The 25,255-nt window shown below is 51.0% G+C and overlaps 1 protein-coding gene across 2 annotated transcripts in view; it reads right to left on the bottom strand.

Annotated features, from left to right (window-relative positions):
* Sptbn2 (spectrin beta, non-erythrocytic 2) overlaps positions 1-23,644 on the bottom strand; it is a 41,876-nt gene extending 18,232 nt beyond the window's left edge. The window contains exons 1-14 of one of the 2 annotated variants that reach the window (XM_052193280.1): positions 23,523-23,644; positions 16,829-17,007; positions 11,608-11,759; positions 11,028-11,201; positions 10,055-10,146; positions 9,831-9,911; positions 9,357-9,472; positions 7,055-7,167; positions 6,738-6,925; positions 4,295-4,412; positions 3,565-3,723; positions 2,955-3,257; positions 1,827-1,980; positions 729-1,599 (exon numbers count right to left, since the gene is read on the bottom strand). In XM_052193280.1, coding sequence (XP_052049240.1) covers positions 729-1,599; positions 1,827-1,980; positions 2,955-3,257; positions 3,565-3,723; positions 4,295-4,412; positions 6,738-6,925; positions 7,055-7,167; positions 9,357-9,472; positions 9,831-9,911; positions 10,055-10,146; positions 11,028-11,201; positions 11,608-11,759; positions 16,829-16,985 — 2,678 coding nt within the window. In that variant the 5' untranslated portion in view covers positions 16,986-17,007; positions 23,523-23,644. Of the gene's footprint in view, positions 1-728; positions 1,600-1,826; positions 1,981-2,954; positions 3,258-3,564; positions 3,724-4,294; positions 4,413-6,737; positions 6,926-7,054; positions 7,168-9,356; positions 9,473-9,830; positions 9,912-10,054; positions 10,147-11,027; positions 11,202-11,607; positions 11,760-14,183; positions 14,567-16,828; positions 17,008-23,522 lie in introns of those variants that run through there. The other variant, XM_052193286.1, reaches the window with a different exon arrangement.
* Positions 23,645-25,255: the final 1,611 nt, after the last annotated feature.

A 25,255-nucleotide genomic window follows, 5' to 3' on the forward strand; every position in this document is an offset into this window, starting at 1 on the left:
GCTTCCAAACACGTAGCTATTTTAAGTCCACACATAGCTAAAATGTATTATTAGTCTATATAAGGATACTTCCCCATTTTTCTTAAAGGGGCCATCTTAGAGGAATCAATCAAATAGAGCAACATATTGGTAATAATGGAGTCTGGGGGGTGGCCACACGGATTTGTGCTATCTTCTCTACTTTTGAGTATGTTTAACATTTCATTAAAACTTTAAATAGTTGGGCATGGTGGCACACCTGTAATCACAATACTCAGGAAACTTAGATAAGACAATTGTTACACACTCACCAAGCCTAGGCTATAGTGCAAGGCTGTCTCAATGTTCTAAGACATCGAGCGACGACCCACTGGCTGAGAGCACTGCTGCTCCTGGAGAGGACATGTTTGGTTCCCAGTACCCATGGTGTGGCTTATGTAACCAACCATCTGTAACACCAGTTTCAGAGGCTCTAATACCCTCTTCTGACTTCTGCAGGCACCAGGCAGTCACAGGCAGTGCACAATATACATACAGGCAACACACACACACACACACACACACACACACACACTACAACTAAGAGAAACAACAACAGGACCTTATCAAGAGATCATACTTATGGCTCAGAGCAGTTGAGGCTCAGAGAAATGCAGCGGGCAGTTGATAGTGTGGCACTTGGCATCCCTCCCTGTACCAGGCCCCCCAGCTCACATGCGATGCACCTCAGAGAAAACAGTGGATCTTACCTCTGTTGGACCACCTCCAGGTCCTCCAGGCGCTCAGGTAGGGCCAGCCCGTTGAGCCACTGCTCCTTCTCCTCTACCCAGAGCCCACAGGCCCCAGCCTCGCTGAGCATGGTATAGAGTGCTAGGGCTGCCTCCAGGGCTCGTGCACGCTCACCGGCTCGGGCCTGCAGCTCCTCGTAGTGCTGCTCCAGCGTGGGCACCCGGCCCTGTACCTCAGGTGTGTGGCTCAGTGCAGGTGGCAGGGCTGCAGCCTGTTCCCTCAAGGCATCCAGTGTAGGCCGGTGGGCTCGGATCTCCTCCTCAAGGGCCCTGTGCTGCCTGGCCAGGGCCTGTGTGGAGAACTCATCGTGCCCTACTTCAGGGCTAGATACCAGGCGCAGTGCATCCACCAACCAGGCCTCCATGTCATTTGCATCTGCCTGAAACTGGTAGAGGCTGGCAGCCTGTGCTAGCTTCTGGGCTCGCTCCTCAGCCAGGGCTTCTAGTCGCTCCCACTGGGCCTGGAGCTCGGCTGCACGGGTTGAGGCTTGGTTGGCTCCAGGGTGGCCCTCGGCCACTAACTGCTGGCCTTGTTCCAGGGTGAGCTTCAGGGGTCCCAGACGGCCACTCATCTCACCCCGTAGGGCTGTGTGCTTGTTGAGCAGGCGGAGGACACCAGTCAGGTCCCGGCCTGTATCAGCTGAGGCCAGGAGGTGCTGTTGCTCCCGAACCCAGGCCTCGGCCTCACCCACTTCCCAGAGGAACCGCCAGAGACGACGCGACTCTTCCAGTCGGGCCCTTCTAGTTGCTGCCAACTCACACAGGGCCTCATAGCTCTGCTCCAGAGTGGCTACCCTCTCTGACACCAGCTGTGGGTCACATGGTCTATACTCTGAAAAGAAAGGAAAGCCAGAGTGCCAGGGTTTTAGTTGCTACCCATCCACCCTTGCCATGTGGACCACCCCAGCTCAGCAGGTAGGTCTCCCTTCAGGATCTAGCTAGCACCATTATCTACCCATCAGTGATCCTGCCCTCCACCCCAAGTTTTCCCAAATTACAAGCCTGTGTTCCCCGTTTCCTAGTCCTTCCACATCAAGCCTCCTGCCCCCCAGTTTTCACCTTTCCCTGGGTCGCAGAAGCGCAGGGCAGAGGCGCTGACTGCTCGCACCCTCTCAGCCTGAACTGCGATGTCCGCCTCCACCAGTTCGTGTAGCTGCAGGAGGTCCTCCACTCCAGCCAGGTGCTTGCCCAGGTCCTGAGACTGCAGTCGGCCCTGCCAGACACACATGGCATGCCAGTGCCCATCTAAGAACTGCCTAATGCCCTGCCAGCATGCCAACCCTGCTGCATCGTCCTTCCCTCTCTCGGTAGTTCCATGCCACACGCACTCTTGTGAGCACGCACACAAACACGTGCTTGCACACGAGCGCACATGCACCCCAGTTCTGTTCTCACTCTTGGTTCCTTGTCCTCGACTGCCCCCATGGAGGTGTTCTTACTAAAGCCTGCTCTGGAATCTTCACTGTGACTCAGCTCGACTCCAGAATCATAGAAACGCACTACTGTCACTATTCCAATCCAGCATCCTTCAGTGTTTTCTCCCAGACCCACCCTCGAGCCCACCTCTCCCCTAGAAGGCAGTCTGTTTCTCTCCTCCCACTCCTGCTGCCCACAGACCTTCTGCACACAGTAGCCCAAGGGATCTTTTTAAAACAGGAGGTGGAATAACACCTTTTCCTTTCTTTGAAACCCTTTCAACACTTTAAATGCTCTGAGTAAAAATCCAAATTCCTTGACCAAACCTGTGGGATTCTAATGAGTCAGCCATTCCTCCCTTTTATAGCTTACTGGTCTACCATGTGCCCCACTTGCACAACCTAAGGCTTTAACCTCATTATTCCTTCTGACCGGAGCCTGCTCTCATCAGAGCTCTCTGGGCTGGCTCCTTGCCTCATTTCAAATGGCCTTCTCTCAGAAAGGCCTTGCCCAACCACCTGCCCAGTGCCTGCAGGCCTTAGAAGCACCTGCTATGGTGTCTATGGTTGTTTTTTTTTTTTTAACCAGACTCTTTCCCCCTTAGGCTGGGAGTCCCATACTGACAGTCTGTCACCTGTGCTCATGAGAACTAGGAGGGATTGGCTCTGCACTAGTACACTCTACACAGAAACGGGCTGAGTGGGTGAGCAGGGTAGACAGCCACACCCTGGAACTCCTTCCCAGATGAGTCGCACCACAGGCCACTACTACCTTCATCTCTGCCATCCAGTCCATGAGGTAGAGCAGGTCCTGAAACACTTTCTGCAGCTCCAGGTTGAGAAGAAGTCGCTCGCGGCGGGCAGCCACCATCTGCCGTAAGAAGTCCCAGAGCCGGGCCACATTGTTCTGCCGTGCAGCAATGCGCTTGATGTCATGGTAGTGCTCAGCAGCCAGTTCCGCGGCGACGGCGTCCACCGCCTGCACCCGGCCACTGTAGGCCACAATGTCTGTCTCAATGGCTTCGTGCTTCCGCACTGCAGCCTCCACCGCTGCCAGCTCCAACCCAAAATTGTCCTGTAACAGAGGTGGAGAGGGGAGGGTTAAGAACCAAGGGACGGGACCTCTGCTAGCTCTGTCTGTTCCCCAGAGCGCACTGCCTGCCAGATGGTGACTTTAGGTAGTGGCTGTCTGCCCCTCTGGATCTCTCATCTTGCCTCGCTGTCTTTTCTCCTGGGCAAGCCTTGGGCCCCCAGATCCTGAGTTTCCTGCATGACAGATACTGTGTTGTATCTTCTTGGCACTCTGCAGGAACCCTTCCCTGGGACTGTCTGTCTCCCACTTCTCTCCATCAGCCCGAAGATGTCTGAAACCTGAGTCCTACCTGGGACACAAGGCGCTGGTTCTCACTGAGCCAGGTCTCCCGCATGGCAGCCTTGCGGTCGAAGCGAGCAGCCAGTTGCTCCAGCTTCTCCTGGCGGATCAGCTCAGTGCGCAGGGCCAGCTCTCGCTCATGTTCAGCTTTCTCCAGCCTCTCCCAGGCCTGCGAGGTAGAAACTGGATTTAGTACAATGGGACCAGGGTAGAGGTCAGAAGGCTGTGCCACAGAAGCATAGACCCACTAGACCCAGGTCAGGGCCTCCAAAGCTGGGTCTAGCGGATCCATGGAACTGTCTCAGCGAGGCACCTGGGCCTGAAAGGGGAGAGCTTCCAGGCACATCGTGAAGCCACATAATAACTGTTTGCTTCTGGACAAGAGATGACGTCATCTATGGAAAATGTCTCATTTGTCTACAGAGGTTGGACTCTGTGGGCAAACCTTAGTTTCCCTGCATTAGTATCATACTTCTGTTTGTGAAAAACAGGAGTAGGGACAGTGGAATGGGACATGCTGAACAAAAGCCTTATGGTCTGATTTATTTCTTGGCTCTGTATGGAGAGTGAGGGGGAAAGAGACCACAATCATGAGAGGATACCAGAGTCATGTCTGGCCCCGTGGACAGTGGATAGCAGGGCTTGGCGGAGGTCAAGAAGGCCCTGGGTCACAAGAGGCATGAAAAGTACAGAGGCAGAGGATGGCCTCTGTGGATGTTATATTAAGGGAGGCCACGGACCTTGTTGATGTCCGAGATGAGCCGGCCTTCACGCGGCGTGTAGACCTTCTGGTTGTTGGCCCGCAGCTTGCTCTGGATGGTGAAGAGCAACACCTCCAAGTTCCCTTTCTCTGTGAACCTGAAGCAGAAGCCAAGTTGAGATCAGAGGCAAAGACTTCAAGGGACCAAAACCCGCAACTCTATGACATAGTATCCATGCTGCTTTTTTCCTCATGAAAGCAACACATACTTTTTGTGTGGAAGCAAAAAATACTAGCAGGTAAGCCAAAAGGACACACTTTGGTTTGCTTTTTTGTTTTTTTCTTGGAATTCACTTTGTAGACCAGGCTGGCCCTGATCTCATAGATCTGCTTCCCTCTGAGGGCTGGCATTAAGTTGTGTGCCACCCTCACTCTGCTTTTCTTTCTTTTGGGGGCAGAGATCTTGCTAGATAGCCCAGGCTAGCCTTGAACTCAGAATTCTTCTGCCTCAACCTTTAGAGACCTGGGGTAACAGGTTAGCATCACTATGCTTGTCTTTTTGTTTTGTTTTGTTTTGTTTTGAGACAGGGTTTCTCTGTGTAGCCCTGGCTGTCCTGGAACTCACTCTGTAGACCAGGCTGGCCTTGAACTCAGAAATCCGCCTGCCTCTGCCTCCCAGAGTGCTGGGATTACAGGTGTGTGCCACCACTGCCCGGCTGACTACGCTTGTCTTAAGAACTTTTTCTTGCTGGGTAGTGGTAGCGCACACCTTTAATCCCAGCACTTGGGAGGCAGAGGCAGGTGGATTTCTGAGTGAGGCCAGCCTGGTCTACAGAGTGAGTTCCAGGAGAGCTACACAGAGAAACACTGTCTTGAAAAAACAAAAACAAACAAACAAAAAAGACAACAAAAAAAGAACTTTCTTTCTTTCTTTCTTTCTTTCTTTCTTTCTTTCTTTCTTTCTTTCTTTCTTTCTTTCTTTCTTTCTTTCTTTCTTTCCTTTCCTTCCTTCCTGTCTTTCTTTATCTCTCTTTCTCTTTCTTCCTTTCTCTTTCTATTATTTACTTACCATAGTTCAGGGCCTCACGCATACTAAGCAAATGCTCCACCGAGCTACATCTGTACCTCTTTAAGAAAACTTCCTGCCTTATGAAAGGTCTAAGTTACCCAGGTTGGCTTTGAACTTGAACTTGTGATCATCCTGTCTCAGCTTCCTGCATAGCCTGGATTATAAGCCTGCAACTCCAGCCTCAGCAGAAACATCATTTAAAGGAACCAGAAGCTCTACGGAAATGATGACTGTTGCTACCATGCAAGCACTAGCTTCTGCCTCCTCCAACAGGGAGCTACAGTCACCAGAGTTCAGAGACCAACAGCGTAGCTGCGACCAGGGCCTTGGCTCTCACCATTCCCAGCTCTTCCTGCGTGGTAACTTCCATCGCCGTCTACATTCTCTCCTGTTTTCCAGATGATAAAACTAAACACAAACATGCTATCCAAGTTCTCCAACACTCACAAACGCAGGGTGGCAGAGGATCTGAACTCAGGCATTCTAAACATGGATGCTTATAACTCTGTTTGTGGCTATGAAGAACTCTTGCAGCCTACTTCAGCTATGGCAATCTTTTCGTGTCATTTGGGAGGTTACAACTTTCAGTTGGTTGCTTCGAGAATGTGACTTATTATTACTATATTACAAAGGTCATGTTACAGAGTGTTCTTGAGATTTCATCTTTGCTTAATGCCCAGAAGAGAATTTTCCAGGCAAAGGACACACACACACAGAGTCACACAAACCCTTGTCTGTGCTATGTAGCATTGCTAATAGCCATCTTACACATGGAAGAAACAAATAATTATCTTTGTGATGCTCATGCTATCAGCCACGCCATACTGCTAGCTGCTGACCCGCCTGTCAGGTCTGGTTCTGTCTATTGCTACACTGAGACTACACTGTTGCATGGCCATATCCTGTCTGTCTGTCTGTCTGTCTGTCTGTCTGTCTATCTATCTATCTATCTATCTATCTATCTAACTATCTATCTATCTTTTTTCCAGGTAGGGTCTGACTCTGATGCCCAGGTTCGAACTCACCATGGCTGGCCTTGGAACTCACAGTAAAATCTTCCTGCCTCAGACTCCCAGGTGCTGGAATTTGCAGGTACGAGCCACAGCAGCTGGCTTATAACCAGTAATTTTTATCTGATGGATTTCAGTGACTCAACGTGCCACGGCAATCATTCTTCCATGCCATGCTTTTTAAAAATGGCTAGTCATTAGAAAATGTGTTTTGGAACAACTGTGCTGTCTGAATGCTTCCAGCACTTTTCGAGGAGGGAAACAAGCCTTGGCTGGACTTCTGTACTGCCAAGTGTCCCTCCCAAAAGGCTGTCCTCATTTAGGCTTTCTCTCAAGTGAGCACAGCTCTGGGCAGGCATGCGGGCAGGCATGCTCTGGCAGGGTGAAGCCCAGGAGACACCTACTTGGGTGGCTTCTCCACAGTGCGATAGGAGTTGAAAGACTGCAGCTGGTTCTGGACTCCACTCAGGGAGTTGGCCAGCTGTCGGTCATTGAGGGTCACAATCGTTTGCTCAATCCACTGCAGTAGTTCAGAGGCCAGGGACTCATATTTCTCTACCAGGTGCTCTGCCTCCATGGCATGGTCCAGGACCTGTGGGACAGGAGACAGGCAGGTGGGTATCTCACCTGGTGACATGGCTCTACCCGGTCCCATTTTAGGAGTAAGGCCTCCACCAGGCCTCCTCTGGCCCTTCTGCCCACCGTCTCACAGTGAGGGTACCTTGCCAATTCTTTTGCCTTCCACAGCCAGGGCCTTCATCTTAGAGAAGTAGTGGTAGTAAGTGGCCACGTAGGTGATGATTGACTTCTCATCGGGTTGGTCTACATTCACATCTGAGGAAAAGGACCACCTGGGTGAGTCAGACCACAAACCTGCCTCCCTTCCAGAAGTAGCCCAAAACCTGACTCACTCACCTCATGTCCCCCAGCCCTCCAAGGCTGACACATCTTTTCAGATACCCTTAGAGCAGTGGTTCTCAACCTTCCTAATACTCTTTAATACTCAGACTGGGCAGTGGTAGCACACACCTTTAATCTCAGCACTCAGGAGGCAGAGGCAGGCGGATCTCTGAGTTGGAGGCCAGCCTGGTCTACAGAATGAGTTCCAGGACAGCCAGAGCTACACAGGGAAACCTTGTCTCAAAAAGCGAAAACAAAACAAAAACAAAATATAGTTCCCCAGGTTATTGTGATCCCCAACCATAAGATAACTTTTTTTGCTGTTGTGAACCATAATGCACATGTGTGATATTCGGGACATCTGATGTGTGACCCCTGCGAAAGGGCTGGACCCACAGTTTGAGAACTGTGCTTTAGGGCCAAGTAACAACTCAATCATTCCAAATTTCTCTTGGATATGGGAAGGGCCTGCTAAGTAGAAGAGAAAAAAATAAAAATCCAGGTGACATTTTACTCAGAATACTTGATATACAAGCTGGCTGTTTACGGAAAGAAAAGCAAGCAAAGAACTGCCATTCCCAGGTGGCGGATCATGGACCCCTAGGCTAGAGAAATGACTAAAAAGTCAACGGGCTGCGGGGCAGTGGGACAGAAACTAAGCTAAGCCTCCTGAGCCGGGTGCAGCACAGCAGGGACAGACACCAGCACTTAGCACCAAGGTCACTGCTGCTGTTTTCAATCTGTCTCCCTGAGTTCAGCCACGGGCACAGCTAAGGGGGTGAGCATCCTTGAGACCTAGCATTCCCTCCACTCAACCACAGCTGACGAGGACTTGGGATCCCTAAGCTGTCAGACTAGGGCCACACATTCCTCCTCTCAAGGCCAGACTATGGGCCTGGAAGCCCCTCACAGCCTTCAGAAAACACTCAAGAGAGCTGGAGCTCCTGAAGTCATCATCTCAGTCAAGCCACAGGCCCTTCACTGTGCTCCTGAGTTCTGCAGAACTGCTGTGCTTTGCAAATGTTCCCCAAGGAGCTTTGCCCTTAGCCTCACTCTGTGTCTAAGTAGCCAAGACACTCTGAGTGACAGCTGGGTGCCATACTGGTCATTCTGAACTAAGGGCACAGGAGACACGGCTATAAGGGTGTGGGGGATAAAAAACAGAGAAAGAATCAAAGCAGCCAGTCAAGGAATGCTTCCAACAGGGGCTTGTAGGCTGGCTCTCTGCCCTTTTCTGGTTGCACCCAGATTGTTCTGCCCTGCAGAGGCAGCAGGGGAAACAGGCTCTAGAGTAGGGCTGTGCCTGAATCTCAGCTATAACAGGTCTATGACCTTCAGCAGGTCACCTGACCTGCGAAAGGTCCCATCTCTTCCGTAAACTGAGGACAGTAATGGCAGAGGGGTGTTGTTGGGACAAGTAAGGTATGTCAAGAGGAGTGCAGCACCAGGTACAAAAGTAAGAGTCCTTTAATCTTAGCACCATCTGAGGCAGCCAGCAGGGGCATCTGACCACATGCTAGTTCTTAGAACCAAAGGTCTTATAACTTAACTAAAATCCTAGAATTTTAGAGTCAATCATGAGATCATGTGATCCAAAGTCCTCTCATTTTACTTTTTAAATCTTTATTTAAGTTATTTTTGTGGTGCTAGAGCATTCGTGATGGCCGCATTAGCTCTGAGTCCCATTTCCATCCTAGTCACTAGGCCAAGTGACTGGCTCTGGGTCATGCAAGTGCTCTGGGCCGAGAGAACCCATAGCCAGAACTCTCTCTGAGGCTGAACTCCCTTTGTTTTGAAGTAGAGACTCATGTAGCCCAGGCTGGCCTCAAACTTGCTCTATAGCAAGGCTGGGCTTAAATTCCTAATCCTACCTGGGCCTGTTGAGTGCTGTGATTACGGCATAAGACACCACACAGACACTTCTTGTTTTGAGACACAACTTTCTTCTTACCATAAAAGTTATCCTTTAAAAGTGTACAGTTCAAGCAGCTTGGAGTATATTCAAGGCTGTGGAAACCATCGCTACTAGCTAATTCCAGAGCATCTGCATCCCTCCACTGCTGCTGGCCCTCCCCTGGTAACCTCTGTCTTCCCTACACCTGTCCCGCAGAGTTCTGTCCCACCTTCAGGATCCAGGAGTTTCGTCAGGCCAAGTTCCTTTTCAGCCAGATTGAAAGCATTCTGCAGATTGTAGTGTGCGTTACACTTCTTCAGGGACTCAAAATCCAACAGGTCTGGTCTGAGGGTCGGGGAAGGAACACAGAAAACATCAAAAGCATGTCAGAGCCTAAAGAGGAAAAAGATGCATTTCTTCCTGGTTGGAAACACCCCAAACCCAGCCCCAGTGAAGCATGCACCCCTGGCCCCTCTCCACACTCTCTGAGACAGGGCCTCTCTTATGTAACCTTGACTGGCCTGGAACTCACCGTGAGACCAGGCTGACCTTGCATTTACTACTCTTCTACTTCTGCTTTCCAAAGACTGGGATTTTCCTTTAATTTTTTTCCTTTAAGGCTATGCTATAGTTTAGCCACTCTCCTGGCCTAGCTGTATCCCTGGGTCATTAACCCATGTGTTCACTAACCCTGCCTTCTTACCGGTGTTTGTGAACGATGGCATTAAAGGCCAGACCATCTCTCCAACTGGTGGTAAAGTTGTGCACGTTGACATTGGGATATCTAGAAAGAAAGACCAGGAAAACCACTGAATGCTCTGTGATACAAGGACTGTGGTGAGGCTGTGAACCTCAGAACCCATCCTTTCTATACTGTCCATCTGGGTGGGGCTACCCCACCCCCATGCTCCTGGGCCTCTCTCTCACCCTGCAGTCTTCATCTGGCACCACAGCAGCAGGGCATCCTTGGCTGACTTCTTCTCCTTGTTGTCTTCTGTCTCCACACTGATGTCTTGGATCTAAGAAAGCAGTGAGCAGGGCCTTCACTCCCTAGTGGTGCCTTGGTGTTTTTCTCAGAGAGAATCATGGAAAATTGATCTTTAAGAATGTATCCTGGGCTAGTGACGTGCATTATCAGGTCCAGGAGATTTGAAGTGGGATGGGGTATCAATGTAGTGTAAGTGCCTACAAGTGAAGGCATCTGGCTCTGTGGAGAATCCTGGCATGTGAATGAATGTTCCCTGAGAGCCAGCTTTCAAAGGTGGAGCTGAAAGAGCTCTGCTCAGAGGTCAACTGGAAAAGGAGCTGATGCGGCCCTGAGTATAATGTGGAGAATGAGAAGACAAAGGCAAACTGATACCGTTTGAGATGCTCAGATTTTTTTTTCTCCTTTTGTTTTTGAAACAGGGTTTCTCTGTATAGCCCTGGCTGTCCTGGAACTCCATCTGTAGACCAGGATAGCCTCAAACTCATAGACATCCACCTGCCTCTGCCTCTCAAGTGCTGGGATTAAAGGTGTGTGCTACCACTTCCCAGTTTAGATGTACAATTTTTAAAGTTTATGTATTATTATTTTTATGTGTATTATTTTTATGTGTATGTGTATTTCACCCGAATGTTAGTCTGTGCACCACACATGTGCCTGGTGTTCACAGAGGCCATAATATGGCATCAGACCTCCTAGAACTGGATTTATAAGTGCTTGTGAGTTGCCGTATGTGTACTGGGCATCAAACCCGGGTCCTCTGGAAGAGTAGCCATTACAGTGTTCTTAGCTGCTGAGTCATCTCTCCAGAACCTCAGTTTTTGTATTTATCTTGTCATGGGCCATCAGTAGCAGTGTGGGGGTATAACACTGGTTCATGCCCAGTTTACACCTCAGACAGCATTTGGAGGATACCTGAAATCGGAGGATGATGGTCCACACCAGCCCAAGGGTCAGACGGTGGTTTCCGTCCACAATGTCATGGGAGCCCATGTTTTCCAAGTGCACCTTCTGCTCCTTCAGGAACTGCAGTGCTTTATCTACATTCTCCAGGCAGTGAATCCGCATTCGGCCCTTGGTGGGTTTTGGCTGTTGGCGGACGGAGGGTACAGTGGCTTGAGACCACATCGACATTTTTTTTTTCAGCAACCTGCTCCATCCCTCCCTTTATCTCCTTCAGGGAACACAGGGCAGCCCAGAGATCAAGGAGCCCAAAGAAGGTCACAGATGAGGCTTGGGCAGATTAAGATTCCCAAGGGAATTAATTGCACTCAGAGTGGGTGGGAGAAGAAACAAACGCTTTCAATAGCGTCACTGTTCCTGTTTCTGCACAGCATGGCTCCCGTGTAATCCACGTAGCAAAGCCCCCTGGGATGAGAACCCGCTGGGCAGAGGAGCCATGTTTTTGCTCTGCTTTCTATGGCCCCTCCTATGGTTTGCTCCCTTGGCCAGTCTCTGAGGCTTCCCCCCTCTCCCATCCATCACCCCAGCTCACCAGGGTCTCTCCCGAGAGCACCTCCAAGAGCCTCAGGAGGTTGCGCCCGTCCCGCAGGTCGCTGTACAGGTCTCCCACCCGGCATGTCACCCGGGCCAGGTGGGAGTTCACCCACTTGGTGAAGGTTTTCTTCTGCACGGCTTCTCGCTCATCTGCAGTGATAACAAGGAGTCATTTCTGTCCTCAAGGACAGTGTGCCAGCACTGAAACACCAAAGGGCAGGGTGTAGGAAGGGCCTTGGGATGCCAGAGAGAGCAGAAGCGACAGCTGGGGCAGGGGTAGGGATGGGCAAGGGGGGGGGGGAAACCGTAATCCACCCAGCTAAGAAATGAAAAGGCAGGGGTGAGCTCAAGAGCAAAGGAGAAGTAAAGCAAGACAAACAAGGGTGGGCCACGAAGAAGGGTGGGCCACGCCTTTAATCCCAGCACTCCAGAGGCTAAGGAAGGTCGGTCTCTGAGTTCCAGGCTAGCCTAGTCTACAGAGTGAGTTTAAGGACAGACAGGGCTACACAGAAAAGTCCAGTCTTTTTTGTTGTTGTTGTTGTTTGGATTTGTTTTTTTTCAAGACAGGGTTTCTCTGTATAGCTCTGGCTGTCCTGGAACTCACTCTGTAGACCAGGCTGGCCTCGAACTCAGAAATCCGCCTGCCTCTGCCTCCCAGGGTGCTGGGATTGCAGGCTTGCGCCACCACCGCCCGGCTGAAACCCTGTCTTGAAAAGTCAAAAAAGAAGGAGGAGGAGAAGGAGGGGGAGGAGGAGAAGAAGAGGAAGATGGAAACTGCTCAGGGGGACTAAGGGTTCAGGGATTAGGCTTCATGCTGTAATAGTATTGAAATACTGGGCAGCTTACTCATTGCCTCAGTTTCTCCATTTGTAGGATGAGTATATTACTTCTACTTTATTGGGTCACTGTGACAATTAAGTGAGATACATCTAGCGGGTGCCCAGAGCAGCATGGCTCCCTCTGGAGGAGCTTCCGTAAGCACCTCCTCCTTTCTTTCAGATGTGGACAGGGAGAGGGTGGAGCCTGTGAACAGGGTAGCAGTTCTCAGCAGATTTCACAGCTTCAGCGGAGAGGCTGTGTGGGCCCTGGGTCACGCACAGAAAAGGTAAACTCCTCCTACCCTAAGGCAGAGGTGCAAGCTGGCTGCTGAGGATCTAAATCTAGAATGCCAATACCTAAACATTAAGAAATAATTTATAAGAATTTAGATAGGGCAAGGTGGCAAATGCCTTCAGTCTTGGGAGGCCTAGGCAGGAGGATCTCTGAATTCCAGACCAGCTAGGGTAGATCTTACCCAACAGTGAGATCCCATCTCAAACAAAAACAAAAACAAAAGAACAAAAAGAAATAAGAACTTGCAATTTCAAGGGAGCAGTTCAGGTAGAGTTGAGTGCCAACCTTCAAGAGAGGCAGGCAAGGTGAGGGTAGTCTCAGCCCCAGGGGAGCACCTGACGGGGATGCTGTCCGGTTGCACAGGAAACTGATTACAGACTTTGTAAGTGTAGAGGGAAGATGTAAGCTCTGCATGGTAAACTACTTTGGAGGCTAGGATTCCTGCCAGTTGCCCTTTGAGAGCCCCAAGTAAGGACCCAGCCCAAATGGGAAGAGTGTAGAGTTCCATTTGTCCCCACCTCAGCCCCGGCACCTCAGAAATTTAGACTCATCCCTTAATTTCACATTCCTGTGCACCTCTCCCATAGAACAACCACACACCCGAGTCTATTCCTGACTTTCTCATCTCCAGTTCCTGTGCCTATGCCATTCCTGGGGTCCTAATAACCCATGGTGACTCTGGGCCTCTTTTAGGATCTCCAGGCTCTATATGAGTTGAAGACAACTTAAGTCATCTAACCTTTACTGAACCCAGGGAGACCTCCCTGATACCTGGCCCACTGGTGTGAGGTACACAGGTAGACTAAAAATGGAAACTGTACCTAGGAAGACCTGATAAATCCAGGCACCAAAGAGTAGCACCACAAGACACCCACAACATCCTTAAACACACATATCATGAAATAAACTTATTTGGTCCATGAGGAAGATTGCTGTTCAGGCATCTATGTGACCTGTGAGGACAAACCCTCTCCTTCGACCCGCGCTCTCCCATTCTCCACACATCCTCCCTTCACACCCAATCAGAAGCCCAGGAAAACATGAAAGCTCTAGGTCCTAGGACTCCGGGCCACTGCCCTTCCTTAACAAGGCCAGCATGGCCAAACCATGAGGGTGAGCTGCCAGGGGAGAGTGCTGCGGGCCTCTCTAGCTGAAGACATTAACCCTCCATCCACACCACCTTTGCACCTGGCAGGGCACCTCAAGGTCACACCCCTCAGGGTAGCCCAACGCCCACCTCCAGTCCCATCCAGCGCAATTCCAGTTGTCTACTGGAATGCCTGCATTAATGCCTGCATTCTCTGGCTACTTTTATCAATTCCCTCAAAGCTTCACCACATTGTCCCTCAACATAAACACTTGAGTCACAGAAAGCGGTAGGTTCTGGGTCTGCGAGCTCCTCGGGCTCGGGCTGGCCCCCCCTTTGGCACAACAGGCTCCCCTCTGCCCAGGGAAACTCACCTTGAAGCTGTTTGAAACGTCCTTCCAGCACACTGGCATACTGAGCAGGATTGATGAAGGCAGCTGGCGAGAGCAGGACGCCCCCAGGGTTCTGAGACCCTTCCACAGCCTCATAGTAAAACTCACCAGCCCCGTTCAGGCCATTCCCATGGACCCTGCCCACTCCGTTCGTACTCATGGTGCCTGCTGCCTCCTACTCAGCCTGTGGCCCAGAGTCCATGCTCCCCTGCCGGGACAGGGCCTGGAGTGTGTAGCCCCTGAGTCTGTGCTGGGGGCGTCCAGAAAAAGGCTTCCTCCGTACCTGGTGGGTGGAGTGGTTTCAAGGATGCTGGGAGTTTCAAGGAGTGGGGAAAAAGTTATGGGATGCCTCAGCTTCTGAGACAGTGAGTGGGGCACACCTGGTTGTAGGGAGAGGAGACAGAGGCAGCTCCAGACAAACAGGTCGGACAGTGGCGGGGGGAGGGGCGGGCCGCTTAGGAGGCGGAGCCAGTTGGGGCATGGCCAGGCCCTGCAGGGGCGGAGGAGGGAGTTGCCAGCACCCAGAGACCTGTTCAGCAGGCTACTAGTTGCCCAAGACTAGGGAAACCCTGCCAGAGGGGGCCCCAAAGCAAACTCCTGCTTTCAGAAGGTCTGCAGGTGGGCCAGACTCTCTGGGCACCTCTAGGTGGGCTTGTTCCAGGACGCCTGAGCTTTGATCTCAGCCCTGAGAGCAGAGAACCGCGGAAGCAAGGAGATCCTGGAAGAGAAGCCAGGTGTTGACTTCTATGACCTTCTCTGGGGAGTAAGTACTGTGACTGTCCTCCAGTACTAGCCTTTTCCGATGCCCACCAGGCTCCGCAGTCAATATCCCAGTCCCTGTACACCCTAACATTGGGCACATATCTATCGTGTGCCCGTCCTATCCCTTCTTGGGCCTCTGCTCCTGCCACTCTTAGCCTCTGCTTGCTCCTCCTCGTTTTTAATTATTTAGGATTTATTTGGCTCCTACTGAGTGAGTGACACTGTACAAAGCAATCCCATTCACAGATGCCTCTTCAGGGGAATAAACACTCAGTGAGAGCCCTGAGTGTGCTCGCACACTCCTGAGTGCATGCACACACTGTGCCGGTTCTGATTGGCATGGGTCTTGTGCAGAGTTTGACAGTATTGGGAAGTATGTGTCTAATGCTTGGGCATGGTAGCAGGGCTGGGTGGTAGGTATGTGGCATGCTCACAGACCAGAGTTTTGGGTAGCACCTGTCACATGAACTAGACCTAGCAAATGTATTGGGTAGCAAGTAACCATGTGCACATAGATATCATGATCACATTGGTTGGCATGCGACCTGTACTGTACAGATGCAGTGACAGTACTGGGAGGTATAGGTCATTGCTGATACCATGGAAGTTTTGGGTTACATGTGCACCATAACATCAATGATAGTTGATAGAAGATACATGTATCCTCTATCTAAAACCAGGTACCAGGCACACTTCTCCAACAGCACTGACATCTTCCGTGCCCCACGTGTTGTCTTCCTGAGCTGCTGAAGTACTAATATGAGTATTTCACCAACTGACCTCCTGTCCCAGCTAGGAAGATGGCAGGAGAAAGTGACCCAATTAACCCAACAAGTTGGAACCATTGTCTGATGCTGGGCTGGCGGAGATTAGCTTCCTGGGAAAGCTGTTAAGAATCATGAGCTTCTGGACTACATGTCTAAAGATTCTGCAGTTTGTCCTTTGTGAGAACTGGTATTTGTAAAAATCATCTAGGCCTCCAAATCTCTTCTGCTGGGAGTTCCCAGCTTCCACTGAGAAATCCTTCCTTAAGTGGAAGTACTGAGCTCCCATATGGGAACTGGCCGGGCCACGGTCAGGTCAGTGGGAGGGTGGGACAGAGGTGGAAGGCAGCCTGGGTGGGTGGCCTTAGGGCGTGTAGGTGACTCAATCCCCAAACAGCCACGGGCTGGCGGTGGTGTCAGGTGGCAGCTGCACTCCTGTTGCTATGACCACTACCTGCCCCCCTCCCAAGCAAGAGGCCAGTCAGACTGGTTTGTTTGTCCCAGCTCAGCCAAGGGGAGAGCCCTGGCCATAGGGGAGGGCAGGGGCCGAGGGGGTGGGTGGAGCACAAGCCCTGAGAGAATGGGAGGGCAGCTGCTGAGAGAACTGCTTCAGGGAACAGGTAAATAAAATAACTGGAGTGACAGGCAGCAGGCAGGAGGGGGCGGGGAGAGTGCCAGGAAGATAATGGTCCAGAAAGGGAACAGCTGTGGGAAATGGCTGAAGAAATAGGGGCTGGCACCTTGGGAGGGAAGGTGAGGGAGAGGTAGATGGGGACAGAAGTGACAACTAGAGTAAAGCACTACAGGGACAGAGACCTGATGTGGGGCTATGGTCGTGAAACTGTGCTCATCTACCCAGCTGGCTCCTTCCAGGGGTTAATGTGTGTGGCATCTCTAGGCTAGGGAAGGAGAAAGCTAGGGGGCATTGTACACTGCATGAAGTTTGATCTTGAGGTTGGATCTGGTGACCAGGAGTCAGTATCTCTTCAGAACAGCAGCTTAGAAAACGAGGCAAGTCTTCCCATAAAGACAAAAGATACTCCATCCCACCCTCATAAACCCACCTGTACCAATCTCTTCACTTCCCTGCCCCTCCCGTACCTGCCAGGGCCTTAATTCTGGACCTCTCAAAGAGGCGGGCTGAACTGCTGTCATTGTCCCAATCTGAGTCGGGCAGGTCCCAGCGGTTGTTGATGTCACTATACTGGCCCTGGATCTCCAAGCTGTCGAAGTCAGTGGGTGACAGAGTGCTGCTCATGGTGGTGGGTGGCTTCCTGTTCCTACGAAGAGAAGAGACACAGCCGGTGAGCAGAGCCTGGGGAGGCCGAGCCACCGCTCACCATGCCTTTCTTCGACTTTTTGTTCATTAGTACTTTTCAAGACATGGCTTCTCTCTGTAGCCATGCCTGTCCTGGAACTTGCTTTGTAGACCAGGCTGACCTTAAACATAAGAGATTCCTCTGCCGCAGGGTGGTGGTGGCTCACACCTTTAATCCCAGCACTTGGGAGGCAGCGGCAGGCAGATTTCTGAGTTCGAGGCTAGTCTGGTCTACAGAGTGAGCTCCAGGACAGCCAGGGCTACACAGAGAAACCCTGTCTCAAAAAAAAAACAGAGAGAGAGAGATTCCTGTCTGTGCCTCCCGAGTGCTGAGACTGAAGGTGTACATGGCCATGTCTGGTGTCTCACGCCCTTCTCTGTTTGCTCTCCTTTGCTTTGCTGGGACCAGAGGTTATGGCTGGGTAGCTTTCTCTTAGTTGGTGAAAATCAGCCCCCAGTGGGAAGCCACCCTGAGGGAGTGGCTAGACAGGAACAAGGAAAGACACAGGAAGGGAGTGAGGGAGGGAGGGAGAGAGGGAGGGAGGGAAGCAGGCAACATCAGAGCCTGGAAGGGCTTCAAGGGCCATAGGCCAGAGTTCCATAGAACAGAGCAGCTATGCTAAAAGAAGCAAAGGTCTCAGGGTAACGCACGCAGCAGCTTTAAGCCTCCTTGGGCAGTAAACAGAAAACGATGGTTTCAGTCTCCAGCTCCACTCTTGTTCTGAGTCTTCCTCATAGGTACCTGGAGATTAAAGACCCAGATTCTGCTCTAGAGCTGAGATAAATCTACCAGAGATACATAAAGATGGCTGTACTGAGACAGGCATGGGCCAAGTGTCTAGGTGTTCACAGGAGGACACAGCATGGCTCTTACCCCTGCCGTTCCTTTTGTTGCTACAGAAAATGCTTCCTATGTTCTTTACAAATGTCAGTTGTGCTGTGTATCCCTGTCACTCATGAGCAGAGGCCTTCCCATGCTGCTGCTATTAACCCATTGGCTCAAGCTTGTTTGGCTTGAAGCTACAGCACTGGGTTTTGAAGCAAGGTTCTTTCTGACTTTTAAAAAGAACATCTTGCTCAAATTTCTTTCTTTTTTGTTTTTGTTTTTTTTTCGAGACAGGGTTTCTCTGTGCAGCCCTGGCTGTCCTGGAGCTCACTATGTAGATCAGGCTGCCCTCGAACTCAGAAATCCGCCTGCCTCTGCCTCCCAAGTGCTGGGATTAAAGGTGTATGCCACCACCGCCTGGTTTATATGTAAGTCTTTATTTATTATTATATGTAGCTGTCTTCAGATGCACCAGAAGAGGGCATCAGATCTCATTACACGGATGGTTGTGAGCCACCGTAATGTGGTTGCTGGGATTTGAACTCAGGACCTTTGAAAGAGCAGTCAGTTCTCTTAACCGCTGAGCCCTCTCTGTAGCCCCTCTAATTTTTTTTCAGTTTTGTTATATTGATATGCAAGTTTTGCTGCATGTGTGTGTACCATGTGGTTGCCTGGTGCCCAGAGAGGCCAAAAGAGGATGCTGGATTCCCTGGAACTAAAATTACAGATGGTTGTGAGCTGACATGGGTGCTGGGAATTGAACCTGAGTCCTCTGAAAGAACCACCACTGCTTTTAACCACTGAGCCATCTTCCCAGCCTCCTTCTACCTTGATCATAGCCTCTGATACAGAGAACATTCCCTGAGCCTCCCAGAGACCTTCAGCAGTGCCCTGAGGGATCAGCACTCATCTCTGCCTTCCGTGGCTGGGCCGCGGTAGCTGGGTCATGCATGCTAGCCACTACCACTTATGACCTTAACCCAAGCAAACATGCTCTGTCCTCAAACGAGCTTCAGGTTAGCTGCTGGAGATTTTTTTTTCCCGAAAGTCTGTTAGGTTCAAAGTTCTTGTGTAATACAACATTTAGTAGCCAATCAAGGGAATGGGGGTAGAGTTGTAAACTTTAACAGAACTCTAAATCCTACTTTTCTCACTTTCCTAATATCTCGCCAACATAGGCATTTTAAACTCAAGAACTACTTCCTAGGCAAGGACTATGACCTTGTCAATACCTGGTCTGGGAAGAAAGGAAACAAACTCCTCATGGTCTGGTCTGGGGAAGGCTGGGTGGGGAGGATGGTGTGTGTTCACATGGGCACACAGAACTTGGCTACTGTGATTAGCTGGTTCCAAAAAGCTGAGCCTGGTCTTCTTTAAGGGCGGGGCTGTCCACCTGACTCACACCAGGATTTCCTTAGGTGTGGCATGAAGAAGGTTCTTCTTTCAGTTGTGATAAAACCCTCTGACCAAAATCAACTTGGGGAGGATTTATTTGGCTTATAAATTTCAAGTCATAGTCCATCATGGAGGGAAGTCAGGGCAGCAACTTCTGTTACACACACACACACACACACACACCCCGCTTCTTTCTTTCTTTCTTTCTTTCTTTCTTTCTTTCTTTCTTTCTTTCTTTCTTTCTTTCTTTCCTTCCTTCCTTCCTTCCTTCCTTCCTTCCTTCCTTCCTTCCTTCCTTCCTTCCTTCCTTCCTTCCTTCCTTCCTTCTTTTCTTTCTATAGCTTAGGACCAGCTGGTCAGGGAAAGGTGCCACCTCCCCCACCCCCCCAGTGGACTGAGGCCTCTTACATCAAATAATCAACCTGGACAATCTCCCACAGATGTGTCCACAGGCCAGTCTGCTCTGGGAGATTCCTTAATGGAGGCTTTCCTCTCAGATTACAAGGCTTTACCACATTGACAGTTAAAGCTAAGGAGGCCAAATTATAAAGAATAAACGTCCCTGGTCCCGAGATTTGGGTCTTTCGTTAACTTCTCCTATAGACAAAGAGCTTGGTTCCCATTAGGGCTAGGACTCCTTTCCCATCATTTTATACCAATAGAGTCCCTAGATCTGCTCTGTAAATATTTATACAAAACTAAATTGTAGGGCAGAGTTGAATCACCCTGGGCAAAGAGCACTATAAGCCGGGCATGCCCTGAGTTTTGGTCACCCGATAGTTTTGGGGTGGAACAAGAAACTAGAGTCTGGCTGGAAGCACAGCCCTCAGCCCTGCAGTGTTTGGAGTTAAAGTCTCCCAACTAGAGGCCACTCAGCTCAGCTAAGGTAAGGGTGTGGGGACACAGGCTTTCCAGTGGATGCACTCCCATTCAGACACCCAGCTTTCCTCATTAGTTTTCCTATTTTCCTTTTATAGGACAAAACCTCCTACAAACCTACTAAAGCCAGCCCCCGGGGGCTATTTTTTTGTTGTTGCTTATTTGTTGCCAATGGATTCCTTTAGGTAGGGAAGTGCTGCCAACTTCTCTGCAGACCCCACCATGCCCCTTTGCTCCTCTCAGACCCCACTAGTGTCCAGGCCTGGGATCCTGACCTTGCGGGGATGTGTGGCTGGGAAGGTCTTGTTGGATCCTATGCCCGCCCAAGCACTGCTGGGTACAGCCTGCTTAGCTGTGGGTTGGCCCTGCAAGCAGCTGACCCTCTCCCCTTCCTCCACTGACACTGGTTCGAAAAATTAGAAACCCTATTTCCTGCCCTGCCTTGCCTTCAGTAATTTTGGGGGAAAACATCTGGAGCTAGAGTCTCACTAAGTCAAAAACAGAACATTAGAATGCTCTTCTTCACAGACCAAGGCTAGGACGTTATATGCTCTGGCACCTGAATCTCCAAGCATGCAATGACACAGATAGTTAACACGGCATTGGTGATCTCAAAGTCATAGACGGCCCCCAGGGCCATTATGCTATGCCTCCGTGGGGTTTATTCCAATAGATCACAAGGACAGTACCAGGTGGAATTGTTCAGCACGGTGGCTCTGAGGCTCTATCTGTATCTTGACAGTTCCCAGGCATTCCAGCTCTGCACCACCCATCACCTTCTACAATATATTTTCTGTGCTCTAACAATCACCATCTCCAGATTCTTAAGGTTTTCTGCTTGAGTCTTCCTACCTAGATTGTCCCTTACATAAGACCTGGATCTCCATGCTCACACATGGAGCAAATCCCAAGCCACACAACTGTCTTCTCCCTTCAATGGGGAATCCTCAATTTTATTCTCCAAGGATTCATGAACTCTGGCAAAAGGGAGGTGCCACTGTTAATCCAGATTACAGTTCTGCATTCCCTCATTCCTGGCCACTGACCTCACCCGGGCCCAAGAAGCTTATGTGGTTAGTGTGAGAATAGTGTTATCTCCCACTAGCTTCAGGCTGGAGGTCTTGCTGGACCCTATGCCCACCCAAGTACTGCTGGGTACAGACTGCTTAGCTGTGAGAAACCCCATTTCCCCTGCCCTGCCTTCCAACCCCCCACTCTTTACCTCCCTCCTCTTTGCTTCTTTTAGCACTGTGCACGCCGCAGAACTGCTCAACACAGTTATGACCATTAGTTGTTTATGTGTCTCTGCTCCTTCCACTTTTAACTTATTGAGAACTGGAGTACTGGTCATTCAGCAGAACAGGTATTTAATAAAGAGGTATCACAGGAATTTCCCATGTTCTTATTCTGGTCACTGAATCACTGTCTTTCTTAGGGATGAGGAGAAGGCTCACGGGAAGACTGAAGATGGGAGGAGAAAGACCTGCTTCTCGGCTGGAGGGCTTTCGGGGCTGAGCACATGGCCCAAGGAGTCTCAGATACAAACCGCATGACCTGAGTGCTGGGCCGCTGAAACAGATCAGGTGTGGCACATCTGGAATGGGCCTGGGACTTTGATTCCCAGGCAGCTCATGGAGGGCCACTAATGTCCAAAGATAACAAGCAAAGCAGCTGGGACCACTTAGGGACCTCTGAGAGCTGAGAAGGCACAGTGTGTCTAGAGTGTGTCTGTGGGTGGCTTCTGTGCACAGACCCTATCCCAAGCTAAAGGAATACCTCTTCTCGCTCAGGACAGGAGCCAGGACAGAGGGAGGATGATGATGAAGTGTGCTCTAGGACTCATCAAACGGATCTGACAACTAGAGGAAGGAGTGCAGGCATGACAGCCTCTGGAAGTCAAAGCTGAATAAATGACCAGAGGGTGAATAATACATTAGGGCAGATAGGGAGGGACTTTGGCAAAGTTAAAAATCTCATTTGACTCCAAATATAAATGGATGGATTGGCATGGAGAAAAAAATAAAAAAGAATTACAGAGAAACCCAGGGTGCTTTAAAAAGCAAGAGAGACGCATCACGGTAAGGGGCAGGAGGAAAAAAACAACCCCCCAGTCAGTGAGAATTTTGGGAGCTGGGCTGAAGACACAGAGACTTTCATTTTCTCCTTTAGAATTTGCTATTTAGGCTGAGCATGGTGGTGCACAACATGTAATCTCCACACCCAGGAAACTGGCAGGAAGATCACCTGGTCTAAAAAAATAAATAAGCGAAAAAAATCGTTTACCCGGGGCATAATTATTCAGACTCACTTCCCCTCGATTGCCACCCCCGTCGCTAAGCTTGAGCTGACATCAGTTTCTTTACCGGAAAAGTCTAAGCTCCATCTTAGCTTTTCCTTCACCCTCCCCCCCATCCTGTGCTCCCCTCAGCATGCCGAGAGAGGCTGCCCCAGGCTCGAGCTGAGATACACACGCACACATCTGAAACTCACTCTTCTCTCTTAAAGAGAAACTGGGTTGTGGGATATCGACTGGCCATACCCACAAACCCAGGCTCTCAAAACTGGAATCGTAATGGGGGAAGACAGCTGAGAAACAGCCCACAGAGAAATCAAGCCTGCATCTCTGACAAGCATGCAGTGTCATGGGCTCCTAGGGTGCAGGAGGCTGAAGCCAAAGTGGATGGCGTTTATAGAATGTGGAGCTTGGGTTGGAAGCCCAGCCAGGCAGCCTTGCTGGGTAGTTGTGTGACGGGCAGAATCCACAGGCCTATAAATGTACAGGGCCCCGGAAACACCTTCCATAACGCTTCCTCACTGCCTGAAGAGGTTTTATCCTCTCAAGCAGCTACAGCCATCTCCACCAACCGTGTCCGCTTCTCTTATCAGTGAGAACCCTAAAAGGTAGCATGGAGCTATAGCTACCACAGCGGAGAGGAAAAGCCCACGCAGTCCCATAGCCAGCTGCCAAAAAGCTGCGGAGCTAGATGGAGCTGGGTATTCACAGGCCCCAGGCAGACCTAGTGCGTCCCCAGTCCCACTACCAGCACTGGCCGGTCCGCCGCAGGAACCGACGCACCGCTAAAAACACGCGCTGCCAGAAGCGCTCCGAGCCCAGGCGACCCCGATCCATCAGCGCATCTGTCAGCCCAACTCTTCCAGACTCTTCTCTGCGCTCCATAGAGGTCCGCGTGCCCCAAGCCTCGGCCCCCACAGTCTTCACAGTGGTACCTGGCTGGCCCTCACAGGACCCGGGCACTCGGCGTCGCATCCTCCCTCCTGAGCTCCCCAGGACCGACCCCGCCGCCTGCACGCGGCCGCACAAAGCGCGCCTCCTTGCCGGCCGGGACAAAGCGGGCCGGGTCGCCGGCTGCACCTACCTGGGTGCGGAGCGCCTGTCGGGCAACGGGAGCGCGGCTAGCGGGGGCGCACTTGTCGCCGCGCCCACAGCCGGGTCGCGAGGGGTGGTTGCGTGAGGCTACTGGCGGCGGCGGCAGGGCGGCCCGGGGCGCACGGCAGGAGGGCGCTGTCACAGGGCGCGAGCGGCGCGGGGGGCGCGCGGGGCCGGCGGCCGCGGGGCGCGTGGAGGCTGCGCGCGGGCGCGAGCGGCGGGACTGCGGCGCCGCGGAAGGAGGACAATAGCCTCCCCCTGCCGCAGGCCGCCGGCTCCCGCGGGAGGCCGGGGACCATCTGGAGCTCGCGGCCCCGCGGGGCTTGGGGCGGGGCGCGAGTCACCCCCCTCCCCACCCGGCGTCATGGCAACCGCGGCCCCTCTAGGTTCCTGCTGAGGTTCTCCGGTAGGGGGTCTCTGACCTTCCCCGGGGCAAATGCAGGGCGGCCGCTCCTTCGCCAGTTCCCGACCCCCCACTGTCTTCCGCGTAGATGCCCCGCTTGACCCCCACCTTCCGGTCCTCGCCAGCCCCACGACACCCTTGGGCGTCGGGGTACCACCCACAGTTAACCCGGCTTATTCTTCCCAGTTTGAACATTCCACCTTTGTCTCTGTCGCTCCTTTGCCTGGATGCGCAACCCTTTTAAATGCTACTCACCTCCGAGGTTTCCCCGAGATGCGGCCTCCGTTTCCTTTTCAAATGTCTCTTTTTGGGCACCTCCAGGCCATCTCTCTTAAGCGTTTCTCTTTGCCTTGTTCCCTTTCTCTCGTCCTCCTTCCGGCAGGTAGGCTGGCCCGCTTTCCAAAAGCATCTCCATGGTGCTCCTGGAGATTCGCCTTCTCACAAATCAGATTCTCGGAACCGTCATCACAGCGGCTCCTCAGCTCCTCTCATTTATCAACCAGGAGAATTCCGGCCTAGTCACTGTCTTAAGGGGGTTGGGGGCAGGGATGGACATTTCTAGTCCTAGCACGGCCGGGTTTCTTTCTGGTTTATTAGCAGCTGAGTGGTCTACGGTTTAATGGCATTAACCAAGGTGAGCTGCTATCTGCTTAGGAGAGGAAGGAAATATGCCCAAATCAGAGCAAATGCACAGAGTGGGTGCTAGCAGTGGGTGCTAAAAGTGCGTTATGTCATGTGACACTCCCACCCCCACTCCAGCTCTGAAAGTACTGTTCTTCCAGATTGGAGAGCTAACTAAGCTCAGGGAGGAACCAGAAGGAAAAAAAAGATGGATTTTTGTAGAGAGCTTTTGGGTTATATACTCCTGAGAAGAGATTGGCCCTTTCATACATTAGGAATGCCTGAAATGGACAAGTAAGGGCAACAAAAAGAATGCTCCTTCAGTGAATTATTGAGCTTAGGGTATTAAAATAGCTTTATCATTAGCTAAATTTTAGCATTTTGCTTCTTTCTGGAAAGGTATGCATAACTAAAACAGCTACATGTAATCGCACTACTTTCCAGGTATGATTTTCACAAAGTGAAATCACTGTGTTAAATGTAGTTTAAAAAATCTGTAAGGTAAAACAAAATCTTGCTACCACCACCAAACAGTTGTATTGTTTCATCTATCTGGCCTTGGTTTTCCTCAGGTAAAAAGTGGGATGGGGAGGCACTGGGGAGTTTTGTTAGATTGCTATCTGAGATTCTATCATTAAACCAGAATTTAGCCTTCTGTAAACTGTATTTCAGGGTATTTCAGAGTTTTTAAAAAGTCA

This window comes from Apodemus sylvaticus, chromosome 1 (genome assembly GCF_947179515.1).
Source record: "Apodemus sylvaticus chromosome 1, mApoSyl1.1, whole genome shotgun sequence".
Classification (NCBI taxonomy): Eukaryota; Metazoa; Chordata; class Mammalia; order Rodentia; family Muridae; genus Apodemus; species Apodemus sylvaticus.